The sequence below is a fragment of the Humulus lupulus genome, chromosome 8 (assembly GCF_963169125.1).
Source record: "Humulus lupulus chromosome 8, drHumLupu1.1, whole genome shotgun sequence".
NCBI classification, from domain to species: domain Eukaryota; kingdom Viridiplantae; phylum Streptophyta; class Magnoliopsida; order Rosales; family Cannabaceae; genus Humulus; species Humulus lupulus.
Genome location: NC_084800.1, coordinates 38,407,300 through 38,422,556, shown reverse-complemented (window position 1 = coordinate 38,422,556; position 15,257 = coordinate 38,407,300). Strand labels below are relative to the sequence as shown.

Here is a 15,257-nt window from a genome sequence, read left to right as displayed (position 1 = left end):
ACACATTATTCACACTTTGTTCACACATGATTCATACTTGGTTCAGACTTGGTTCACGAGTACTTAACACATGATTCATATTTGGTTCACATATGATTCACACTTGCTTCACACATAATTCACACTGGGTTCACACTGGGTTCACACTGGGTTCACACACGTTTCACACTTGGTTCACACATGCTTCACACATGCAGTATTTATTCCTTAGCCTTTCCATATCTTTTTGTCTTTTGCTCAACATTCTTCAAGTATTTATTCCTTAGCCTTTCCATATATTTTGTCAAGCTGAATAATGTCTTCTCGTACGATAATCTCCCCCAAGGATAGTTGAAGAAATCATCTTCATTTTCCACCATGGAAAGGACATCAATAAAGCATTTCTTCTTTGGTTCACTAGGTAATAAAAGAGAGTCTACCAAAAAACATAGACCTAATTTCCATACGTCTTCTTTCACATCGCACATTTTGAATCCATCTTCCAACTCTTCAGAAGACAAACATTCTTTATTGTTCAAGTATGTCTGGAGAAGTATTTTACTCTTGGTCATTTCTTTATACTTTGCCTGATCCGGAGAAATTCCACAATTCAATCCAGTGATCAAACCAAATTCACTAATTCCAAACCTTGTATTCTGACCACAAATATTAAAATTCAAGCAGTATTCGTTCTTTCCTCTACCAACAACTCTCCTAAGCAGTAACTGGTGAATAATAACTCCAGAATATTGTAGAGGCGGAGCTAAGAAAAATTGCTTGAATGGTGACTGTTTCGCTCGTTCCAACAAGTCAAATGTCGTGAACTTCGCTATTATTGTACTCATAATGCTCCCTCCCCTATACGCAACCTTTGCTGGATAATGCCTTTCAGTAGGAAGCATGAGGAGTGACATCTGAAAAGGTAAATTAAATAAGCGCTTAATACATAACTCAGATATATTCACACTTTCTTCACATACGGTTCACACATGGTTCACGCATAGCTCACCCAAATTCACACCAACCTCACACATAATTCACACCAAATTCAGACATAGTTCACACTAAATTCACCTCTGTTCACACAAAATTCTAACAAAGTTAGTATTTAACAAATATATACACATAATAATCCATAAGCCATCCCACTGTTGGTCTTGCTTGAGCTAAGATATTTCTCAATCAAAAACCCAAAACACATCAGAAAATGATTGCCAAACCAATTCTACAGCCCCACGTGTACCAACTGCAAGTTCTAGTTGTCACCTTAATTTTAAACCACCTTTTCTCCACTGTTAAGTTGTTTGCTTTGCCATAAATATATATCAGAACATGTGGTCTGAATATGATTATGATCCTCAACAATATTGCTCAAGACAATTGTTTGGACACTGTGAGATATTAACACATATTCTAAAGATTTTTCACTCACTGTTGCTTTCCCATTGGCTGCAATTGCGCAAGAAGATGAGCTTCACAGAGAAATTCATAGGCCAAATCTGCATTTGGACTAAAGAAATATGCAGAAGTTATTTCATCTCTAAAGAAAATGCAGAACCAAATGCAACTCTGGCCAGCATTGCCATAAGCTATGTCTTACTTTTGACCACTTAGTACATATGGTAACTAATGTGAAAGACATCCTTAAATAACAGTTATTATAACTAAAACAAGCCTAATCATAGTGCATACCCCACAACAACCAGAATATTATTTCCTCAAAAGTTCCCAAAATACAGTCCCATTCCTCATTCTAGTCAACCCAAGAAACAGAAATTACCACTCTTTTGTCTATTATAGATAATCTTACTAGGTGTTTTATCATCTTCAATCCTAATCAATATTCTAGAGTAGTCTACTCCAATCTGCACACTAAACGAGCCATAAGGTTCATAAGACCAAATAAGAACTCTCTCTCTCTTTCTCTCTCTCTCTCAGTCCAAATTTTCAAAGATTCTCATATTAAGTACTTGCTTTATAGCCTTATAGGTCTATGGAAATACTTGCTCATTCAATATACATCTATGTTACAGACTTTTTCTTTGAATTTTTACAATATTTATCATGTTTGACTGAAAAAAATCCCCCACATTTTAGTTAAAAATGCTACCTAAATAAGAAATGTCAGTAGTTTTGATTCCTTGATCTAAAAGACCAATAATTTTGCTGTCATAAGTTATTATAATATCTTTAAATTCAAATTTACTATTAGTCCATCTACATTTGATTGGACACTGATTGGTTGGTAGTTTGAGACATTATATTTTTAATACAAGCCAGTCAGTCAATCAAATCTTCTCTTGCAAAAACTATATCAAATTTTACTTTTTCGTTTATCAAGTTATGCATCAGTCTGTAGATTTGTGGTGGAATTTCATATATAAGTTATGCATCATAAGTGTTTTCATGTAACCAATGCTTATTTCTTGGTTATATTAAAGAAATATATGTATATATATATATTCATGATTTCAGCCGAGGCCATATCATAATACACATCACTTAGAAATTATTTCAACACTTCAAAATAAGACAGTACAATTTGATATTGACAGTATGTACAAGTTTCTTATCATACTCTTGCCTCACTACAAGAAAATAAGTCTAATAATGACTTATTATAATCAAGAAAATGTTCAAGAATCACTTTTAATAGGGTTAGTTAGTGTAGTTTCCTTTTATAATTCACACATTATTCACCATAAGTTCAGAACATGGTTCACACACCATTCACACCAAATTCACACATGGTTCACACATCATTCTCACATTGTTCACCATAATTTCGGAACATGGTTCGCACATCGTTCACACACTATTCACACCGAATTCACACACTATTCACACTAAAATCACACATGGTTCACACCAACTTCACTTCATACATGGTTCACACCACAATCACGCATGGTTCACACCAATTTCACACATTGTTCACACTGAAATTACATATGGTTCACAACAACTTCACTTCACACATGGTTCACACTAAATTCACACCACAATCACACATGGTTCATACCAATTTCACACATTGTTCACACTGAAATTACATATGCTTCACAATAACTTCACTTCACACCAAATTCACACTAAATTCACTCTTTATTTCCCAATTAAAGCATGCCTCAAGTAGTTAGAAATTTAACCAAAGTCCAAACCTTACATTCTTCTAACATGTTTCCAACCACAACCATCAAATCTCAAAGCATCAATATGACAAATTCAAAATAAACAAAGGATTCATAATAAGAACAAGGGATCCCAACAACAATACCTTGGGCTAGGGTATCGGGCTTGCAAGGGGAGTGTGGGGTCTTAGGTGTTGTAAACCATGGGCTTCGGCAACGTGGGCTCGATGATATGGCTGCGAAGCACGACAAGGCAGCAATGTGGGTGGGTTCGGGGTCAGGACCAAGCGGAGGGGATGGGTTCGTGGGGTCGGGACCAAGAGTGTAAAAGGGGCTGGTGGCTGTGGAGATGATGACGCAACTGGGAGGAGGGACGAGGTGGGTGCTGGCCGGAGTACCACCGCAGCTTCAACGGGAAGAAATCTGGGTTTGGGAGGGAGGGTTTTCAACAGACGGGAAGGGGGAAGAGTAAGAAACTGAAATAGAGTTTTATTTGTTTAACAAAGGGGTAATTTTGTCTTAAAGAGTCAAAAATGTGAAAAACTTTAACTAAGGGTTAGAGTTATAAATATAGGGCTGAATAGGGTTAATTCATGGAGTTACCCTATATTTATATGCGCAGGTGAAGGTGATAATAACAAGATAAACGATAATACTCATTACAAACCACATCATATGGGAAAACAAACCGCCCTATTAAAGTAAAACGACAAAAAAAAAATGACAACAATTAATAAAAACTACATTACTAGTAAAAAAGACAAACCTTAGGAAAAACGACAAAAAATAAGAAACGACAACAATTATTGAGAACGACAAACCTTATGGAAAACGACAATATAACAGAAAAAAAAAAAAAAAAACGACTTCATCAGAAAAAAGTTAAAAATCTTAATAAAAACGACAATGTCATGGGAAAACGATAATAATAATAAGAAAAACGACACTAATAGGAAAAAACGGCATTATTAGTAAAACAACAAACATAAGAGAAAACAAAAATAAATATGAAAACGACAATAAATTCAAAAGCGACAAAATATTGGAAAACAAAAATAAATGCTAGAAAACGGGCCTGTGTTATTTTTCCAAAGATGCAAAAGTTCCCGTCAATATTCATCTTTAGTTTGGGCCAGAGTAATGATCTCGATGAAATGATTGGGCTTACACTGTTAGGCTTAGGCCTAAGAGGAAATTACACCAAATATGAGATTTTTTTTATAAACTTTGAAAAATATGGCAGTTTTTTTTTAAAAAGTTTTTTATGGTATACTTTATTTGTTTACATTTTTATGAGAGTTTTTTTTTTCCATATTTTTGTAAAACTTTATTTGTATACCATATTTTATTTTTTATACTTTTTTTAGTAGCTATTTTTTATTATTTTTATAATTTTAATCTATTTGTGTTAATTTTTATTATTTATATTTAATAAAATATTTTAATCACAGAGAGAGACTGACAAAGGACCACTCAGGCCCCATCACAACTTAATAAAACAATTTAATTAAACTTAAAGCCTAAAATGAAAATCAATTTGTGATTCCTTTTCCAGTTTCTTTCTTGTACGCCTTTTCCTCCTCTTCTTCTTCTTTTTCTTGCATCGTCAATATTGCAGCAAGCTCCAAGGCAGATGTCGATCTCCGTCGACGGGCAAGCAGAGGCGCTCAGGCATGGTCATGGTATCGTGATGCTCGTGATGCAAAAATCTGGGGAGGTTGGCGAAGTGCAAGGCTAGATCTGGGGCTGGAGCTTATCATATACCCAGAAAGAAGAACTTCACTGAGTATTGGAGACATCTTCTACTGGTTTTGGTTGTTAGTAACATCTAGCTAAGATTAGATTAGATCTATCTGTGGAAAAAATATATGTATATATATGTATATATTGAACTGAGTAAGAAGAAAGGAATTTTAATGGAGGTTTCGTGAAGAGGATGGGGAATGAATTAAACTACTGAAGAATGAGGAGAAGAAAAAATGGCTGAGAGGCTCAAAGCTTAGTCGGAAGATATGGTAACTGGTTACAGCGAGGTTTGAAAAAAAAATCAAATCTAAAAAAAAAAACCAATTGCTATGGTACCTGGTTACTTAGTAAAGTGTAAAAACAAAATCAAATCTAAACAAAAGAATCTAAATTAATCGTTATCGTAACTGGTTACTCATAGGTCTAAAAAAAATCAGATATGAATAAAATGAATCAGGCGTCATGGTACCTGGTTACTTAAACAGATTTGGAAAAAAAAATGATATGAAAAAAAATAAACTAAATTGATCTTGAAGATAATTAGTTACAACTAGGTCTGAAAAAAAAAATAGAGACAGTTGCAATGGTAAACGATTACTTAGCCAGTCTTGGAAAAAAAATAAGATTCAAACAAAAAATCTAAACTAATCATAATCGTAACTGGTTACAGCGAGGTTTGAAAAAAAAAATCAAATCGAAAAAAAATAACCAATTGCTATGGTACCTGGTTACTTAGTCAGGTGTGAAAACAAAATCAAATCTAAACAAAAAAATCTAAATTAATCGCTACTGTAACTGGTTACACCTAGGTCTAAAAAAAATATGATATGAATAAAATGATTCAGGCATCATGGTACCTGGTTACTTAAACAGATTTGGAAAAAAAAAACCTAGAAAAATAAAAAGTTTTGTTTGCTTGTTTTTTTATTTCTTGTACTTGTATTCTGAATAAATTTTGTAAACCTATCGATACATTTTTTGAGCAAACGTTCTAGTTCTATTTCTTTAAATAATCAATAAACACATAAATATTTATGTTAGAACCTTATTTGATGAATGTTTGGCTGCTAAACATATTGATCTAAACATCACAGAGAAGAACCTTTTGACAACTTTTGCCATTTTCAACAAAAAAAACTAATCACCTAACCTAAGCTTTCATATGTTAAAAGTACCCTAAAATATTCAACTACCTAGTTTCTTAGACTACCCTAGTCTACACTAAATAATAGCAGTCACCTTTTCTTAAGTACATTTCTTAAATCAAATCAAATATGAAGTCAAGTACCTGGTTACTTAAATAGATTTAGAAAGAAAAAAAAACCCAGAAAAATCAAATATGAAGTCAAGTACCTGGTTACTTAAACAGATTTAGAAAAAAAAAACCCAGAAAAATCAAATATGAAATTCAAAATCAGATGTGAAAAAGAAGAAAACTAGATTTGAAGAAAGAAAAATAAGAATAAGAAAGACCAAATAAGAAGAAGAAGAAAGAAAGAAGACGAAGAAAAAGAAGAAAGAAAGAAAGAAGAAGAAGAAGAAGAAGAAAATCAGTTCGTCGTCGTCGGAGGCAGCAGCGGAGGTAGCAACGCCCGAAGAAATCTGAGAAGGCCATTGAATTGGAGAAGAGAAAGAAAGAAATGAGAAGAGAGAGATCGTGAGGATAGAAGAGAAAATAAGAAAATTAAGTTTATGGTAATTTGTTTACCATATTTTTTCCGAAACTTTTTTTCCAAAACTTAACATATTTTGTACAATTATTTTTTTTCCCATAAATTTACAAACTATATATATTTTTCTCCTATTTATATAAACTTCTCTACTAGGCCTAATGTGGGTTCTCTTTCGACTATTTAACTCGATCTTATTAAGTTTTCTTTTGTTTCTGGAAAAAATAAAAAATTTAAAAGCTCGTTTGAATAGAATAGAATTGTAAATGAAATGAATGATCGGTTTACAAAATTGCAGAGGGGAATCGTTTAGAAAATTTTATTATTTTTTCTTTTTCTCCAGAAGACTGAAACCAATCCCGGCGATTTTACTTTCCCGGAAAGTTGCCGTAACTTGCAGGCAATCGTGAGAAAATTCATCTACTGAACTATTCTCTTCTCCCTCTTCAAATCAACTATGCATTTCCCCAAACATGAGTTTCTTCAAGGGACTTGTCGACTCTCTGAGCTCAATCTTGTCCACAACTTATAGTGATAGCTCCCCTAATTCTCAGCCCATGGAAGGCGTAGCCGGACCTGGAATCGGTGCGTCGGTTTCGAACGAGCGCGTGGCTTACAAGCTCAAGGGTTTCTTTGATTTGGCTAAGGAAGAGATCGACAAAGCCGTTAGAGCTGAAGAGTGGGGCATAGTCGACGACGCCATCAAACACTATAGCAACGCCGAGCGCATACTCGTCGAAGCAAGTTCTACTCCTGCGCCTTCTTTTATCAGCGCCAGGTATCCCAATTTATTGTCTTTCGCAACTTTGGGTTTCGGAAATGGTAATTAAGCACTAGTTGAATGTCGAAATAGATTGAATATATCGTTACCAAAAAAAGAAGAAAAAAAACTTATGTTTTGCTGCATAATTGAGACAAAGGGGATAGTGATACTATATTTTAGCTTCTGTAAAATTGAGTGTATATTGTTTCATGGCAGTGAACGAGAGAAGGTGAATTCTTATCGTCAAAAAATATCAAAATGGCAGGGTCAGGTATCTGAGAGATTACAAACTTTAAGTAGGAGGGCAGGTTTGTATTTCCCATTGATTTGAATTCATTTGCAATTGGTTTCTGATCTGGTAAGGCTTGTGGGAAAGTGCTTATAAACTCTTCTTTGTCCTTTTTATGCCCTTCTTATTGCAGGTGGTACATCATTTACGAAGGTATACTTTGATGTTTGATCTTTGTCCTATTTTTTCTTCTAATCTTTTGCATTGCGCATATTCGTTTTCTGCTTTCCTTTCCATTGACGTCTTTTGGTTGTATTTGAGTAAACAATCGACAGGGGATTCAGAAAAGTAGCGGTTATGCTCAAGTTTTAGCTCTATTATGAATTATTTTGCTATTTGGATTATTAGGTTTTTATAGAACATTAGTCTATAGTCATCCTTTGAACAGAATCTTGCATCTCTAAAAGAATCTTATTTAAGGAGACTTTTGAGCGCTGAGCAAGCTGTCTTACTTAATACTAATAAAATATAACATAAATTGTGGTTGTACTGATTGCAGAACGGATTGGTTCCTGCACAAAAAACAACAGTGGCATCAACAACAGTAAATGCTGGGAAACATGTTTTACATAAGCCTAAGGTAAATGCCGGGAAACATGTTTTACTCAAGTCTACTTGTTCCAGTACAAACAGTCCAGCAGTGAGGAATCAAACAAATAATTCTGTGAACACGAAACCTGCACAAGAGTCTGGTGGTAATTATGAAGCAAAGTTGGTCGAAATGATAAATACCTCAATAGTGGACACAAGTCCTTCTGTCAAATGGGAAGATGTTGGTAAGAAGTTTTTTTATGCATTACAACTGTTCTTTTTTATTTCTATCACCTTCTGCAGTTCTGCTATATTGAACTCAGAGTTCTCAGTTGAGCTTCCTTTTTTGCAGCTGGTCTTGAAAAAGCAAAGCAAGCTCTAATGGAGATGGTTATTTTACCAACTAAGAGAAGAGACTTGTTCACTGGCCTTCGAAGGCCGGCTAGAGGTAAATTTCTGGTTGACTTATATCCAGAGTAAGAATGGTGAGGCACCCAACATCTTATATTATGGAGAAACTTATAGGTTTTAATTGATAGGCTTGCTTCTCTTTGGTCCACCTGGTAATGGGAAGACCATGCTAGCTAAAGCAGTTGCTTCAGAATCAGAGGCCACATTTTTTAACGTTTCTGCATCTTCCTTGACATCAAAATGGGTGCGACTCTGCTGGATGTGGCTTTGTTTCCTCTTGGCTATTTTGTAATAAAAGTTCTGCTGATTGTCATTTTTACTGAATTAGGTGGGAGAGGCTGAAAAACTTGTAAAGACTCTTTTCATGGTTGCTAAATCCAGACAGCCTTCTGTAATTTTCATGGATGAAGTATGCTATATTTTTTAAATTCTATATAAGCTTTACCATGCCCTTCCTGTTTCATTTCACTGTTTCTGCTCTAGTATACCACTGATTAGGAGCCTCTGAAAAATGTTTTTTTAACCATTCATCTTTCTTTTAGATTGCTTTAAAAATTATGCTACACAGGTTTTCTGAAAAATTATTTTTTTGCAGATTGATAGTATCATGTCAACAAGGCTGGCCAATGAGAATGATGCAAGCAGAAGGTTGAAATCAGAGTTTTTGATACAGTTTGATGGAGTGACTTCTAATCATAATGATCTAGTAATTGTCATTGGTAAGCTCTGATTTTAATATAACCAAGTTTCTCTCAAATATCTGGGTTCAATTTCATGCATCTTCATACGCAATCATGAATCATGCTCTATTTGAGGTAATGCTTCCCTTATCAAGTGACAAGATATCGAAACAATATCAATGATCAAAGATAGTAATACATTGAATCAGCAATGAAGGAATGTTAAATCTATGTACACAAGGTCGAGGTTAACTATAGAGCCAGTCTATTATCTTTTTGGATTACCTATTAAATTAACCTAGAATAACATGTTATCCCTTATTATTCTACATGCAGGTGCTACTAACAAGCCACAAGAATTGGATGATGCAGTTCTGAGGAGATTGGTATGTATGCTCCAGTTGGCTGCATCTTATTTTCTTTAGTATTCTGCATTCTTAGAATGTTAATTTAGCTTGCCACAGAAAAAAAAAAAAAAAGAATGTTAGTTTAGCTATTTATGATTTATGTAAATGAATATTAAATGTTTGGAGCATAATTGTGTTATGTTGAGAATCCTGCATGGTTTTTCTGCTATGCATAACACATTATTGATCTTGTAGTAAATATCTGTAATCAGAGATGTATATAATTATCATAATGAATATCCTAGTTTCCTGTTACAATCTTATACACGATTTAAAAATATTTTCTATTCTCATAAAGTTGCTGATCGAGTATGACTTCAAATTATAAATCAGGTTAAGAGGATATACGTACCTTTACCAAATGATGCAATTAGGAGACTTCTTCTAAAACACAAACTCAAGGGGCAAGCATTTTCCTTACCCGGTGAGAATGTGTTTCTCAACTTTTATTGCACTTTTTTTCTTCTTTTATTTTTTTCAAGATAGATCATCAACATTTCTTGTGCTGGTTTATGTGTTCTACCATTTTATTGGTGTCAGTGGTTAGAGCTAAGTTCATCCGATCATTGTAATTAATGTTTCATTGTGGCAGGTGGAGATCTGGAAAGACTTGCAAGAGAGACCGAAGGTATAATTTATCACATTTTAGCTTTTAAAGAGTTTGCATACTACTGTGGTATGAGCATGCTAAATTCATTTTGCTAAATAATCCAAAACTACTGTGGTATGAGCATGCTAAATTCATTTTCCAAAACTTGGTGTTCATGGAACTTTTTAATGCATGAATTCAGTATTATACTGACGTAAATTTTATAAGCAAAGCAAAAGAAACAACATATTAAGTGTTGAAGCTGCAACGAGTGTGTATCCTATGGTATCTTGTGTGTGTCAAGCAGAATATCAGGAATTGACAGCCAGTTAAACTGCAAACATAATGTTTTATCTCTATAATGGAACTGAAAAGTGAGCAACAAACAATCATGGAATGAGTTCTAACTCCAGTAAAGTTAAACTTATTGTATAATTACCTTAATGTGCAGGATATTCGGGAAGTGATCTGCAAGCTTTGTGTGAAGAAGCTGCACTGATGCCAATTAGAGAATTAGGTGAAAACATTCTCACTGTCAAGGCAAATCAGGTAAGAGTTGTGTAGTTCCACCTGTAACTTGATACCCCATTATTATAGTTTCAAAATTGTTGCTTTACCATCTTCCATCCATGCTTTGTTTTGTGGAGAGAATGCACTAACCGAAGTAGATATTGGGTTGTGAAAACGATTGGTTGAAGCCCTTTATGTCAATGTAAGCATTAAGAGATAGGACTCATGTAGTAGTTCCTTTCATTTTCTCTCTATAAACTTGTGAAGGCCAACATTTTATTGTCTAAATAGGCAGAGCTGCTATTTCGAATTGTCTTATTTGATTTTAGAATTTATGTATATGATCTCATGTTTAATCTCATAACCAGGTTAGACCCCTAAGATTCGATGATTTTCGGAAGGCAATGAGTGTAATCAGGCCAAGCTTAAATAAAAGCAAGTGGGAAGAACTTGAAAAGTGGAACCAGGAGTTTGGCTCCAATTGAAATCCTTCGTAAATTTATACATCGAAGTTGACTTTGCATATACCTCAACGTTGACTTTGCCTTACCGTATGGTTAAAGTTTCTATATTCTTTTATTTGTAAAATATATTTGATGTTTAGTTTTCAATTGGAAAGCCCCTACAGAGTTCACATGCTACCTTGTATTGGAAATGCAAGAAAATATGTCCATACGTGGAGATTGTTAGTTAGGACTTTTTGGTTTGTATTTCCACTCCTTCCCTCTTCTCTCTGAAGTTAAAAAATAAGTAATTTGCTCATTAGCAAATTGGTCATTGATATTATAAAGTTGACTATAATAGAGGTTTAAAACTACGAATGATTTGGAATAGTAAACATTTGAATTTGATCAGAAAATTCAGAACCGACCATAGGTTAGTACAGTACAACTATAGTGCGCATTAAGAGCAGAATACAAGCCAAATTAACCGAATTAACAAAAATTAAAAAAATTGACAAACCAAATTAACTGAATTTGTTTTTGGAGATTGATTGGTATTAACATTACACCTGGTTATTTTTGTTTTGTTAGTTTAGAGTTTGTTACCATTCGGTTTAGGTTCTCTCCAGCCTATATATAAACAAAGGCCCTTCCTCAACTCTGAAATTTCCTCATGGCTCGAGCACGCACAAAATAATTTGCTGCGATCCGACACCCTCCAACTCAAGAACCTCCGATCAAAGAAGTTTTGACCCAAGAACATTCCCCTCCTTGCAGCTCTGAGTGCTCAGAATCTCACCAACAATGGCACACAAACCTCTGCTTCAAATCGATTTTCTCCCCTCGATAATTTGGATCGACCTACCCTTGAAGATGCAAACAACAATCCATATTTCTTAGATACTGGAGATGTAATGCCCCAAAATCCCTAATGTGGTTTAATGGCTGGATTAGTAGGTCGGGAGGGTCATAATTGTTTTATTGTGCCATTAAATGATTATATGCATGTCTATGTAAATTATATTATAATATGATGTTAAATGCATGCATGTGGGTCCACATTTGATTGTAAGGGCATTTTGGTAATTTGACCCGTTGATGGCATATTTATATATTTTGGTGCATGCTTGTGATTAATTGTTGAGGCCATATTATAATGTAGATTTGTTCGAGCTATTTGGCATGAGACGATCTTTGAATATAAACTATCAGTTTGGTCATAACAGGCTTAAGCTCGGGGCTCGGGGTGTCTCAGGGTGTTTTGGTGATTAGAGCGTTGCCGTTAATTAAAGGGTAACCGGATATGAATTATTGGTATTTGAGGATATCAAGAATAACGGGAATTGGAGAACATTGATTATGATTAGCAAGTTTAGAGGATAAATGATATTTTTTCCCTTACTAGCCTTTAGAGGGTTTCATTTAACGTAGGGGCAACATGGTCTTTTGGCAAGGGTTATATGGGATTCTAGTATGTTGTAGAAAGAACTGAAGCAAAAACTGAGCAAGTTTCCTCCTCACGTTCATCATCTTCCTCTTTTCTCCTTTAGAGTTTTTTATTCCAATTTGAAGAACTAAGCTAGTGAATCAAAGTTTGGAGCTTAGGACTTTATTTCATCCATTGAAGATGACTTAAATCCAACTTAAGGTAAGAATTCATCCATGAAACTTCAGTTATACTCTGTTTTTCTATTGGTTTTTAGTTGAGAAATTTATAGTGTTTAGATGAGAATTAATGGAAGTTTTGGAGGACAGGGCCGCAGTGCGACCCCGCGAACCAAAAAATGCATGTTTTTCTCCGGCCAAAACTTTACCAAAAATCATCCCAATCAATTCCCAAAACCATAATTCAAACCCCCAAACATTAATAACACATTAACACCATCAAAACCCAAGTGTAACTTCAATCAAAACCTCCACCAAATCTCTAATCCACGACCTTGAGCTTCAAGCTCAAGAACACTACAAAAACAGGGCAAAATTCACTTAAAACAAGAATTTGAAGCTTACCTCAGCTGTGATTATATCCTCCTAGCTGAAACTAAACTAACCCAAGGCCAAGCCTTTAATTTCCTTAGCTTTCCTCCAAAAATTCAAACACCAATGATAGAGAGAAAGAGAGAGAATGATAGAGAGAGAGAGAGAGAGTATTTCAATACTTTGTTTTGAGGTTTCCTTCAGCTGAGGCTAAGGCTGAGTATATCTCCTTAGGCTAGAATTGACTAAAATGCCCCTTGCCCTTGGCTTCTGTCCTTATGCCCCCAATGGCGAAATTGTTTTTTGCCTCTTTTCCCCGTTAATCATAATTAACGTCTCAAATTTTTTGTCAACTCCAATATCCTCAAATAATTACCAAATAATTCCCGATTACCGATCTTGGTAATGTACTAAATTACCAAATTACCTCTAGGCTCAACCCAAGCCCGGTATTTGACCCCATTGTGACTTTCTCACTAGCTTGCTCCCTAAGATCGTCTCGGGCCGAGTAACTCAAAATATATCCACATAATAACGTGGTCTCACACATATATGCCAAATATACCCATAACGGGCCAAATTATGAAAATTACCATTTTTAATTAGAAACGGGCTCACATGCATATTTAATACACCTAAACATGCATATCAAGTCATATTATAATATAATTCACATAATCATATAATGATATATATATCGCATAATCACATAATTTCCATATTTTTTTCCATCATGGCCCCCTAATCAAGTCATTAAGCCTTATTAGGTAATTTGAGACGTTACACTAATTGGGGTACATGTCCGGACACAAGAAGATCTATTGCAGGTTTTGCATTTTTTTGGGGGCAATCATTGGTCTCCTGGAAGTCCAAGAAACAAAATACAGTCTCCTGATCTTCTGCAGAAGTTGAATATAGACTGATGGCAAACACTACTTGTGAAATATCATGGCTTCTCGCACTTCTCTGCGACTTTGGTATCTCCCATCAGCAACCAGCCTTGTTGTATTGTGATAATAATGTTGCCATTCATATCTCAGAGAACTTGATCTTCCATGAGCAAAAAAAACACGTCGACATTGATTGTCACATAGTTAGAGAACGAGTTCAAAGTGGTCAGCTCAAGCTACTCCATGTTTCTTCTAACTACAATGTGGCTGATATATTCACCAAGCCTTTGTTTCCTTCTCAATTCCAAACTTTGTTATCCAAGGTGAGTGTTACCAATTTGTATATCTCACCTTGAGGGGGAGTATTAACATTACACTTGGTTATTTCTGTTTTTTTAGTTTAGAGTTTGTTACCATTCGGTTTAGGTTATCTTTAGCCTATATATAAACAAAGGTCCTTGATTGTATGCATCATCCTTTTTTGGATAATAACACAAAAGACCTATCTTTCTCTTAATTGGTTAATCAACTTTGGCACCATTAGATAAATACCATGCTCTGTGTTTCTTTTTTATCTACTTTGTAGTGGTTGGTGTCACCATAGTGAGCATGAATTGAAATTATTTTTGGGTTTGTATTGCGATTAAATTATAAATTATATTTACACGCTATAAATATATATATATATTTATTTCATAAAAAGAAAATCATATTTATTTATAACTACACACCATTTATTTTCTATATTAAGTTTGAATTGTACAATTTTTTATAAAAAAATAAAATAAAATTATGCACATCATTTAATAAAAATTGAAAAAAAAAATATTGTTGATTAAATAGAAATAAAGATTTTATACGATTGAAAATACAATTTTATGAAAAATTATTTAAAAATTACAATAAACTTACTTTTATATTTTATAATTTTTCTAATATTTGTATTTATTATTGTGTATTTATAGATTTTTAGGTATTAAAAAGACTTAATTTAAATTTTAAAAAAGTTGAATTTTAATTATATTAAAAATAGATTTCTAATCTAAAATTTTACAAACAGAATTAAAAATTTAAAATGGTATATTTTAGTTATTTTACTTAAGAGGCATATCTCTTCTATATAAAAAGTATGTAGATAATAGAAATTTTTTGTTTTAACGATTTATTTTGTTAATTTTAACAGAATATTCTAAATATTTAACGAAATTTACCTTTAAAACTAATTTAAAAATAAATATTTA

General features: G+C 33.9%; 1 protein-coding gene across 1 annotated transcript; it reads left to right on the top strand.

Moving 5' to 3' along the window:
- The first annotated feature begins 6,712 nt into the window (after positions 1-6,712).
- On the top strand, positions 6,713-11,487 carry LOC133796873 (uncharacterized). Its single transcript, XM_062234561.1, has 13 exons — positions 6,713-7,304; positions 7,506-7,597; positions 7,712-7,731; positions 8,078-8,354; positions 8,462-8,557; positions 8,649-8,764; positions 8,849-8,929; positions 9,116-9,239; positions 9,537-9,586; positions 9,941-10,031; positions 10,200-10,235; positions 10,648-10,745; positions 11,075-11,487. The coding sequence occupies exons 1-13, from the start codon at positions 7,000-7,002 to the stop codon at positions 11,189-11,191; spliced, it is 1,503 nt and encodes a 500-aa protein (XP_062090545.1). The 5' UTR covers positions 6,713-6,999; the 3' UTR covers positions 11,192-11,487.
- Positions 11,488-15,257: the final 3,770 nt, after the last annotated feature.

What these genes read in the sequence shown, in the direction of transcription:
- LOC133796873 (XM_062234561.1), top strand. Translation starts at nt 7,000, where the DNA reads ATGAGTTTCTTCAAGGGACTTGTCGACTCTCTGAGCTCAATCTTGTCC. An exon ending in AACTTTAAGTAGGAGGGCAG is followed by an intron (nt 7,598 to 7,711) that starts GTTTGTATTTCC and finishes TTCTTATTGCAG; the next exon opens with GTGGTACATCATTTACGAAG. An exon ending in TGATCTAGTAATTGTCATTG is followed by an intron (nt 9,240 to 9,536) that starts GTAAGCTCTGAT and finishes TTCTACATGCAG; the next exon opens with GTGCTACTAACAAGCCACAA.